We start from the raw sequence: 12,068 nt of genomic DNA on the forward strand, positions 1-12,068 counted from the left end.
AGCTGATTTCATCCTGGTTTGTGGTGGGATTCAAGTTTTAGTTCTGATTCAGTTAAACATTTTTGAACTAGTAGATTCTTCTCTATGCAAACTTATGTTAAGATTTTCAACCATTGCTTTTTGTCATTTCAATATTTTCAATGCCCCCTTAGAAGCCCTACCTTTGCATGATTAACACTGTTGCTTGTATTTTTTTCGTTTTTAGTATTTCTTAAAAGGACAACTAACTGTAGCTCCAAAATGATTATGAAGATGCAAGAGTTTGAGAACCGCTTGAAAGATTTTCAACTAGAATAAGCATTATTAAACAGGCACTGGTCGAGTATAGCTTTCCTAGCTTGGGTTTCAGGGCTACATCTGCAACTTGTTTTTCATTGCCTGAGGCTTGTAAAAATTAGTCTTGAGTGTTTTTCTAGTTCTTATGTTGTTTCTGGAATGGATTAATGATATGAAATGCTTCAGGCCTTCCTTGACTGTCTTTATTGTTCGCTCAGAAATCAAAATAGAATTCTGATATCTCTAACAAGTCTCATAAGACAAAGGAAAGCTTTTTGAAGCTCAAATGTGTTTGTAAGTAAGATGAAATATTGTTCTTGCCCTCGAATAGAGTAGCCATTTTAAGAAGCTCAGCCTCTGCGAATGCACAAGAGTCACAACTTCTGGATTCAATTTATAAAGATTGGAGTCTAGGGGCTAAAGTTCACATTTTCAATTTTTTTATACCTTGTTCCTATGCACATTTTCATTTTAGTTTTACCTTGCTCTTTTGCTTTTATCCTTTTCATATCAATATTATTTGGTATTCTATTAATTGGATTAGATTTTCTCCATAGGTAATTATTTAGCAGAGGTAAATTGCTCGTTTGTGTCACGTCACGTGTGCACTTAAAAATTCCCAAAATCCTCTGAAAACTTCTTTTATTTTGTGTCATTTTTAGAGTCTCTAAATTCTAGTTTCACTTTTGGGGTCATTGATTAAGTTTAGTCAACTAGGAAAAATTGCTATTTCACCCTCAAATTTGTTCTTTAGGTTTAAAGTCAAAAATACTTTTAAAGCAAATTTAATACCACATTGGAATATCATTGGGAGATAACTTAGTGAAAATGTTCCTTTGGTGTTTCCAAACTAGTATGATAGCTTTATAAATTGCATAAATTCCTATTATTAAATTCTAAAACCTACCCAGAATTCTAACTCAACTTCAGAGGTATATTATTGGAATTCAAACAAAATTTGAATTAAGAACTGATTCAGGGAAAAAAACACTATGACTACTACTACAGCCCAATTCCAAAACTTGAACATAGAAATCAACCATGCTGGTCCAACCTAGCGTAGCCCAAAAGAACCTCCTTATAATACTATAATCAGAATGATCTAAATAACAAATGACCTTTTTCTATCTTACCTAGCATCAATTTTATACTGGTGAAAAGATGAATATTTGAAGTTAGATTGATAAACGCCAAATGATTTTGAATAAAAAAACAAAAGAGCCAAATACACTCCGTTATTTTGATCATGCAAGAAGGATCCTTAATAATTGTTGGATGCAATTGCAATGGAAAATTCATGGCTGGGATCTTCTTATTTAAAAATTTTACAGTGCAAGTTAAAGTTGCAAACTTTAACAATTTGGCATATCCTGAAAGTATAATTAAAGCATACATATTCAGCTTATTATGTATAGGGTTGTACATGAATCGAGCTGCTTGTGACTCGATTCAAATTTGAGTTTGACCGAGTTTAAGGCTACTCAAGTCGATTATTGAGTGAAATTCGAGCATCTATCTGCTTTACTTGAAAGCCTGATGAGCTTTTCAAGCTTCAATTACCTGAAAAAGTAACATTTGTAGAACAAATTACATCTCATACTGCTCGAGCTTACGCAAGTTCAAGCTCAATCTTAATTTGCTTCTCAAGCAAACTCGAGTTCGATCTCAAGCACCTTAACTTTTACTGGAATCAAGCTCGAGCTTCAAAGTTGAATGCACGTTGACCTTTGAGCTTAGATAATGTCTTCAAGCTTGAGTTCAAATAAACTAGTATTCAGGTTCGATCCAACTCATTGCCATCCCTAATTACGTGAATGTCTATCATCACTACTTTACTTTATACAAATTTTATGTCAGCTTCTATGCTGTCTTGTGCAATCGATGCAATCAATACTTTGTTTTAGTTTCTACATATCTTGTCCTAATTGCGATAGTGTTTTGTGCCATTGGTGCGATAAATAGTGGTAATTGTGGAGACTCTTGATTTTCACTACAAGAAATTTGGCCTTTTGTGACAATAGAAAGTCATCACTAAAAATTAGAAAGTCGTCATTATATGAGTATAGTGACGACTTTTTCCATTGTCATATCGTTGTCACTAATTCTATGTCACAAATGGGTATGTGTGACAACCTCTACAAAGTCGTCACTAAATATTATTATTTAATGACGAAGACTAAGTCATCACTAAAGAATAGTATTCTGTGACGAAGTTTCTTGTCGCTATTTCCAAATTTTTTTTGTCATAAAAGATAGCAGAAGTCGTCACAAATTTGAACGCGCACAGTGACGACTTGAACTTGTCACTCTCACTCCTAGTATTCTATGACAAGAATAATCGTCACTTAGTGAACTTACAACTTTGTCTACAAGAGCTGCAATTCTATTGCATTTTCAACAACCATAGCAGAAAATTGTGGCTCGACTAATGCAAAAAACGATAGTAATTAATGTACAATGAACCCTCAAATATATATATATGGTTATAAACATCTCTAAATTCATCAAAACACACATTAACCAAAATGGGTTCCAAAGCCCACATTAGTTCAAGTACTAACAGCCATTATCCATCCAAACAATAGAGTACTAAATTCACATCAGTTCAACTAGTAACAGCCATTACGCATCCAAAAAAACAAAGTACTCTTTCCAAACAAAAACATAGACTAAAGCAGCAATTTGTGTCAAACTGAAGTCATCTTCATGAGCAGATCCAAAAGCCAACCTTTTTTGTGACAGCCCCACCTCCCCCTAAGGCGAACCAGAGGGTTCGGCGGGCCGCCTGCCCAGCTCTCGCCGGGACTCAGTCGTTCACTACATTCCTCAAACAGATTACAAGATAAAACTTCAAATATTACATCAAATTCTCCAATAAATAATTACATATCAAAAGCGAAGCGTCCATGCTTCCACTGCGCCACTCTGATCCTTGATACCAACCATTCACACGGAGAACTTTAATACAAACGTTTCCTTCGCCACGAGCCCTGTGGAGGGGAATAAAATGTTTTTGGGGTGAGCTAGAAGCTCAGCGAGTAACCAGTAAAATCAGTAATCAAATCGGTTTCACAATAGTTCATTTCAATAATGTCATAGGTTAATGATGTCATAAATCAATGATGGAGTATCAATAATTCAAGAAACATTTACAATGGAAAGCGATAGCAACATTCATTAAAAGGATACGGGCCCACATGGAGCTATTTGTTTGTTCGTGTGATCCCTTAACATTTCCCCTTATTCCTCCAATCATTTAAAAATACATTTTTGTAAGTAGAATCCCTCGTTCATCCTTTTGTTCGTTTATCCCTTTTCCGGACGTTGGCCGGACTCCACCCATCCGACCATTGGCCGGACTCCACCCATCCGGACGTAGCCGGACTACAAGGTAATACTCGAGTATACCAAATTCACCCAGGGTCACCATATCGCCCGACCGAGTCCGCTTCTGGCTCGAGTCGATCGGTAACGAAGGGCAGGGCCCAATTCAGCCAAACGGCTTACATTCATGCGCAACTAGCATTTAATCATTGAAACTTTCACATTTATTTAGGTCGAGTGCGATAAAGTACACACTCGCCTAGAAAACTCGTTCTAACAATCATTGAATGCACTTAACACATTATCAATCAATCATAACAAGCCAATAAGTCAAGGAATATAGCAACCCAGGAACACTCACATGCAAGCACGCATGATATGCAAGAAAACAGTTCAAAAAGTAAATAATGCAAGAAAACAGTTCAAAAGTAACTCTGAAAACAGTTCAAAAGGAAATAATGCAGGAAACGGTTCATAAATAACTTTAGAAATAGTTTGAGGTCACTCACCTCAATGGCTCAGAAATCATCCATCATATAACATTGCCTTGCTCAAATCCAAATCTTAGATCACAAACTCAATGCAAACAAGTCCCTTCAAAGTTCGGACAGCACTTCCCCTGAATTTGCTAATTTTTCCAGCCATCATGGCTTCATTATTTCCTCAGCCAATCCCAAAGGTACACACACAACAACAAGTTCATCCAATAGCCATTCAGCAAGCTCCAAGTAGTACTAGTACAAGTCAAACTAGGGAAAAGTTCGGAAATGAAAGTTAAGCTCAAAACCAGAAAAACAGTTTTGACGTCATTTTCCGGTAATGGTACCAAAGGCGCTACGATTGTCAGATGAAGGTGCAAGACCCACCGTTTCGAAGCTAAGAGACAGGGCTACAATATTACAGAAGGTCACTCAACCCAGTTTCGAGTGTAACCAGGTCAAAAATGCAAGATACTATACCAGAATCACAAAAACAGATTCACATAACGCATTCTAGCGGAAACATCTTAAATCAGGCTATCCAAGTCCAAATCCAGAAATTCGAAAACCAGCTGAAAGAGAAGAAACAGGGATACATTTTATCAGAAGACCTCAACAACCAATTCGAAAGCATTCCCAACCAAAATAACCAATTACAGACGCAATTCTCAAATTCGGGTAAAACCAGAACAGCAATAGTAATTTCAACTTTTCTCATTCCACACTACTCCGATTGATCTGAAATTTTGTAGGCACCTTTAAAATGTCATTACCTACAACTTTCATGTTTTAAGCCAAGGCCAATTCGGCCTCTAACTAGGACCTAAAAATTCGGACAGAATGTAGCTTCATGAACCCTAGGTTTTTCAATTTTCTTCCAAAACAGAAATTACTTGCAAGCTTCCACTTTTTCCACCTTCTAGATGCCTTATATACCATTTCTAATCATCATAGATAGCCACACAATCATGCTTATATTAAAACAGAAAATCCCCAAAAATAATAAAACTTCATCACTTCAACCACAAATCAAGAAATAATCCATAAAAGTGCATCTTATACCACCACCAATCATGAATTGAACATCATTAGAGGAAGGAGAGGGGTCATTCACAACTCACCTTAGCAATACAAGAGATAGAGCAACTAGTCACCTTAGCTTTCCAAACAACTCCACAAAACACCTCAAGACCACTTAGCAAAGAGATTTTATGGAATGATTTGGAGTTTTATTGGTTGGATTTGAAGATTGAGCAAGAATAGAAGGAAGAAATTGAGAGCTTTTCTTTCTTTCTTGAGCAAGAACATTCGGCCAAGAAGCTTGCAAAATGAAGAGATTTTTGGCCAATTTTAATTAAATGGTAAAGTTATGAATAGTAGTCAAACCCAAGACTTAATCTTATGGTGACACTTGTCACCTTTTGGTTCAAAACTTATCTTTTTGTCTCTCCAATACAAATATCTTAACACCTTGTAAAATAATATCACTTAATACAAAATTCCAACAAGTTGTCAAAAATATAATGCATTTACCGCACTAGCGGGTCCCACGTCCAAAATACGCTTTTAATTTCTCAAAAACTAACCGATACTAGAAAAATCATTTTAAAACTATCTTTGCTCATAAACTTTATCTGGGGAATTTTTCTAATAAAGAAAATGTAGAAAAGGCGGGCGATTAAATAAAATAAACCCTTGAAAATTTGAAAATTTTCGGGTTCTCACACTCATACTTTTCGGGGCGTCACATTTTTCATCTCCTCAAGAGCATTTAATAGCATTGTACTGCATTGAAAGAAATGTATCATATGCATTAGAATCGATTTCAGTCAAAAAATATGCCATTACAAGCATACACTATTAAATTTGAATGAATAGTCATACTGAACAAAAATCCAATTAAGTCAATATGATAAGCTCCCACCAACATCACGTACAATGTCACACCACAGGACCATACATCCGCAATCTAGAAAATAGACAGCAATTACAAAATGAATGAAGACCTTCTTGAGACAAAACTATTTAATGAGCAGAAAGTAGGCAGCAGTGCCTGCCTATTAAGCAGGAAGAAATGAACTGAACAAGCATAACCACTAGCACAAAGTTTACAAGATACTTGAGACAAGAGCCATATTGCTGATTTAGAAGAAATAGTACTACTACTTTTGACTATGTTTGGATGCAAGTTAGGGATACTAGTCGATCTAGTAATACCATATCACAACAAAAGGGAGGAAATTCCATTATACTATCACAATGAAGAGTTAACTAGAAGAGGAAACTAATGCTCAGAGGGAGAGAATCTCAGTAAATTCTTCAAGAATTTTGATGATACAGACCTTCCCATCATATTCCTTCCTTGACAGGACCTCAGGTGCAATATATGCTGGTGTTCCAACTGCTGATTTGGGTTGTGAGTGCAACAAACCGGACTGCAAGAAAATGCCAGAAACCAACAAAATTTCAAATTATCCACAGAAAAAAATATGAAGTCAATTGAATCACAATTTTTTTTAATTCCAAATGCAAAGATTTGTAACCTTAGAATAACCAAAATCACATATTTTAAGACGTGGTGTTGGACTCCCATCCAAAAGTGTGTTTTCCAGCTTCAAGTCCCTGTGACAGATTTCTTGCATTGAGAGAACAATGAGATAATAATAAGAGGACTCAAAAAGAATAAACAGTTCTAATATCTCACCATTGAATGACAGTAACTAACACTAGATATTAGCTGCTGGAAGAAAAAACGTCCTATAAGTATCTCTCTATAAAATCAATGCCAAAAGAAAATGAGATCAAGGCAAACGAAATATATTTTGCATGTGTTTACACCTCATCTTCATTGAATCTACCAGCACTACAAATTTTTGCAAAGAGCTCTCCACCAGCAACATATTCCATCACAATAGCTAAATGTGTCGGAGTTAGCACGACCTGCAGACAAAAGTATGCTTCAAAACATGGCTCCATGATTTTTATCACAGACATCTCCCACTAAGGAAATTGAAAGTACAAACAATAGTTTCTCATCCTGATTCATAATCTAGTTCCATTTTCTATCTTGTCAGCTCTCATCTATGACCTCGAAGACAGCGCTCTTTTCTATTTAATTGAAGCCGAAAATAGGACACATTCCATTCCCTCTAGAAAAAGTGTAATCTGAGTGCCAAAGTCTTGAACTACCGATTAGCAACCAACTTCGGCCGAATAAAAATGTCTTCCTGTACCACTTATATTAAGCATGAAAAAGCAGTACATGTCGCTACTTTAACATGCTTTACTCAGACCTTGAGGAATGGGACTACTTCTAGATAATAACACACAAATTTTCCCAGGTGTCCCCACCTCTAAAAATGCTGTTATTTCTTCCAAAATCTAACTCCAATTATTAGGACATTCGCTGCTTATATAATGGAAAATATATACTTTATAGGCGTTTATCAGTTTTATAGCTAGACTCTTCATCACTGGAGGCTCGATGCAAGATAAGGAAACTGGAATATGGATTCCTAGGGTCAGAAGGGCACAGAAACTAAGGTCTAGATAATAGGTTTTCTACAATTTGAAAAGCTAAACAGCCACAAAGTTCAAGGAACCAACCAGTTTCAAAAAGATAAATTTGACAAGGTGAATCCATTCATCAAGAAAACTCATGTGTGTGATAGTGTTCATCCTTGAACTCCACTTAATTTAATAGCTGATCTAATAAACGCCACTTAATTTAACAAATCAATAGCTGATCAAAATATGACCGTCAAACTATTAAATTTGACAACATCTTAGGCACACAAAAAGAAGTCCTAGAATTTTGTTACTTGTCAGGATCCTTGTTAATCATCACAACTTTGATTCTTCTCAATATAGCAGATTGATAAAACTTGATGAAGATTTTGACAGATCTGATATGACTAACGTAAGAATCAGGGGGAAACTGCAAAGCCTCGAACATGGTACTCTTTTATGCTACTACTACCATTGTCAAACTAAAAAATGTTAGAAAATAGTAGACATCATTGCAAAGTAGAGAGTTTCTGCAACAAAATTAATCAAGTGCAAGAACATTCAACCATTGATTACTTAGACTATCTGAAAGAAAAAAAGAAAATACCCTTACAACCTCAAATGTTTGACAAATCCAGTTATTAATTTTTCACATCATTTGCTGCAATTAAAACTATGTACAATTAAAACTAGGCACTGCTTTAATAATATTATAACTATTTAGTGCCTCGAGTTAGTCTAAAAATGTCCAACAGTATTTGGAAATGAACTTTGGCTGTAGACAAAATCTGACTCCTTTAGGCATTAAAGCAGTAGACAATAGTCTAGGCACTAAAGATGTTTACCAGTGCTATGTAAAGGTAAACAATATCATTTTAGTTGAATAAAGACTCCAAAACTAAAGAGGCTACATTTTCATGCAATAGTTGAGATGGATAACCAGCATGGATTGCCAAAAATGTTAAGAACCAAATGATACTTGAGTCTTTAATCATCCTCAGAAACACACATCACCAGGAAGGAGATGCAAAATATGTTACACCAGAATTTACCTTTTACCAGATTTGACAGACCATTTTTCCTTCAAAACTTCTTGAAAATCACCATCAACCATGGAAAAACTGGAGTTCACGGTCATTTGCCTGAATAAATTTCATTTGCAAATAGTTAACTGAGATAAAGTTATCACATAAGAATGCCTAGTTACTGCTACCTACTCTATCAGAATGAAAATGCAGTTTAACATCTCACATTATATTACTTGCAATAACTGCTTTGTTGTCTTTGCCTTTTGTAATCTCACAAAGGTTTAACAAATCACGTATCACCATCACAAGAAATCTATTTTCCTGCCACAGTTGATGCAAAAAAATAAAAGTAAGAAAATGGTGAAAAAGAAAAAGAACCACAAAACTGAAAGTTATCCAAACACAAGGTCTCATTCTGAGTAGAAAGAAGCCAGAAATAGTCACTCAGCGAAGAAAGACTAAAAAATAGGAAAAATATACAGCATAAAGCAATACACTTGCTCCCCCATCATTGATCCTAATATAGATCCTATTGCCTAGCACAAGGTATTTAGGTTGTTCCACATCCAATCCTCACCATTCAGCTGTTTACTTAACTTTCTAGCATCTGTTAACAAGATTCATCATACATGTCAACATTTTTTTTTAAAAAAAATTTACATGTCAACTCCTTGAACAAATATAGAAGAAAATCATAATAACTATATCAGTTTCGACAAGGAAAGATTTGAGCCCCATCATTCATTTATAACCCAGGCCAACAAAATTGATGAGAACCATAAGCAGCCACCACAAATTACAAAAGAATGTTACACATAATGGATACGAGCTAACAGAATGCCATTTAGAAGCATAATTGGCAGCCAATTGTATCAGATTCAAAGTAATAAAACAGCTTAGGAGCACTGTTGCATATGGAAACTATCTTTCTCTGTATAGAGTGGCCAACACGGGGATTTGCTATAGATATAACATAAGAATCTCTAGGTTGCCATAGACTTAACCACTTAACAACAACAGAAGAAGAGTAAAACCAAACTATCTTAATAACAACGCAAGAAGAGTAAAACCAAACTATTTTAACAATCAAGGCATGGAAATTAAGATGCCAATTGACTGCATGCAATGAATACCGGCTTTTCAGTGTTGATGTATATATTCGCCCTTACCCTACTCATATCTTTATCAAAGTTCAATAGTTAAATGTTCTTCACTCGAAGAAAGTTTCTATGTAACAGATGCAAAAGAAATTTGCAGCTCAAATAGCAGCCTGACAAATATAGTTAATATCTTAAGATTATAGAAATGCTTTAATATCTCAAGTTTACCAGATGACTGCTTTAATCCTCTATCAAATGACCTGTAAATCTCAACCAATTTCTCAAATGCTGATTTCATCCAAACAATAAACCTCCTAACGTGATCTCCCGGGGCAAGTTTCAACAAATTCAAATGGTCCACGTGGGCCATATCGACTCCAGGAATGTTGCGAAAGGCCTTCACGAGCTTAGCCCCCTCAATACCATACACAACCAGAGGGCTTTCCTGCAGATGTAGTGGCTGTTACACATCTTACCCTTTCCTGGGCGGATACCCTGGCTGTTCTTAGCCTTCTCAGCATCAAGGTAAGCCCCAATTTTCTTGAGAAGACTGATAGCATTAGAGGTTTTCTCCATGGCTGTCCTTAGCCTTCTTAGCATCAAGGCAAGCCCCAATTTTCTTGAGAAGACTGATAGCATTGGAGGTTTTCTCCATGGCCTCAGCAGAATCGGAGATCACACAGGGGATTTGCAGGACAGACTCGATCTGGTGGCTGCGGGCCATGACAAGGGAAGGCACTGCAGAGGCGGCGATGGCAGAAACCACGGCATACCATTTCTTGTTAACTGGGACCTGCGGTGCCAACGGTGCCAGATCTTGGTCGGAGCAAACATGCGGCCGCCGCAGCACATGTTGCCATAGCCACCCTGGCCGGCACGATGAGTGCCACCGCCAGGAACACGAGAGATACGGGAAATAGCGAGACCAGCACCCCAAGACTCGGCGGAGGTCTGGTGGCCGGCGGACCTAGAGACAGCGTAGGGTTGGCGAGCGTTCTTGGAGATGTGCGATGAATGTCTTGCTACCAATGATGTCCCAAGCACGCCAAGTGTTATGGTGTTTTTGTTATAACTCTTGCTAAAATGACGTCGTTTCTGTGTCTTTTGTTTACCCATCTCTACTCGTTCAATTTTGTTCAATTTTTAGCTTCCCTTGTCGGTGCTCCAAATTTCAGCTTCCCCCGCCTCTACTCCAATTTTGAGCTTCCCACTTCCATTTTAGCTTCAGCCAAAAAATAACGCTTTCAAGTGACTTTTGTACTAACTATTTGGACCTTTCTTTACAAAAACAACGCCTTTTCTAGTATATTAATTTGAGTAATTAAAGTTGTTTATTAAAGTTTTTTGTGTAATTAAAGTTGTTTATTAATTTGAGTTTTTAGCTCATAAGTTGTATTAAAACTTTATTTGTTGCATTAAAACTTTAGAATATGAAAATTTAGTGTTTTTTGATAATGTTGTTTACTAACACAGGTTTTTTTTATCTCTACAAAAAATTAATGTCCAAAAACTAAAAAGCTTATTAAAAATATGTTTATGATTCAAAAAAATCTTTTGATGTAAATATTTTTGGTATTAATTTAATAATTTTAGTAATTATGGACGAATTATGGTTTGACAAGACCTAACAATACTGTTTAGTTGATTAAATAACCAAAATAGTTTGCTAATACATGCGTGACACACTAAATGTTTTTGGTACAAGTACCGATTCATAAACCATAAACAATGTGACTATTGTAATTAATAATAAACTCCAGTCATCCAATTGGTTTACTAGTTAATAATAAACTAGTTGATCAAATAACCAAAATGGTTTACTAATACATGCATGAAACACTAAATCTATTTGATACATGTACTGATTCATAAACCATAAACAATTTGATTATTGTAAATTGTAATACATAACAAATTCCAGTCATGGAATTGTCAAGATTTTTACTTAATTTCATATTAAATTTTATTATTCTCTTCCATTATTTTCAAACTATGTTAATCAGTAATTTCCCATATGTTGTCAAAAGAACTAAATAATGAATTCATGATATTTTTTTAACTTTATAATAAGGTATTAGCTATGTTTGGAATAATTAAAAAATAGGTAAATATTATTTTTTACAATACCTTCCTCATTTTGCTAATGATAAACACAACCTAAAGTGTAAAAACATAGGGTGCCATAATAGAATTAACAAAACCTTTCTTTATCACATACGAGGCTAAATTGCAAAAGATAAGGTATCATGGTAGAGTTAATGAGATCAGTTTGCCAAATAAGGAGCTAAAATATAAAAGTTCGGGTGTCATAACATAATTAATTAATTTTACTTGCAGCATATGGGCCATATAGA

The 12,068-nt window shown here is 35.5% G+C and overlaps 1 protein-coding gene and 1 pseudogene across 1 annotated transcript; both read right to left on the reverse strand.

Moving 5' to 3' along the window:
• Positions 1-5,830: 5,830 nt before the first annotated feature.
• On the reverse strand, positions 5,831-9,039 carry LOC113774157 (serine/threonine-protein kinase SAPK3-like). The gene is made up of 6 exons (XM_027318725.1): positions 8,838-9,039; positions 6,918-7,019; positions 6,623-6,751; positions 6,422-6,514; positions 5,964-6,048; positions 5,831-5,864 (listed from the first exon to the last, which is right to left on the reverse strand). The coding sequence occupies exons 2-6, from the start codon at positions 6,984-6,986 to the stop codon at positions 5,851-5,853; spliced, it is 390 nt and encodes a 129-aa protein (XP_027174526.1). The 5' UTR covers positions 6,987-7,019; positions 8,838-9,039; the 3' UTR covers positions 5,831-5,850.
• An 802-nt stretch (positions 9,040-9,841) lies between these two features.
• On the reverse strand, positions 9,842-10,830 carry LOC113774158 (annotated as a pseudogene).
• Positions 10,831-12,068: the final 1,238 nt, after the last annotated feature.

This window comes from Coffea eugenioides, chromosome 6, assembly GCF_003713205.1.
Source record: "Coffea eugenioides isolate CCC68of chromosome 6, Ceug_1.0, whole genome shotgun sequence".
Taxonomy (NCBI): domain Eukaryota; kingdom Viridiplantae; phylum Streptophyta; class Magnoliopsida; order Gentianales; family Rubiaceae; genus Coffea; species Coffea eugenioides.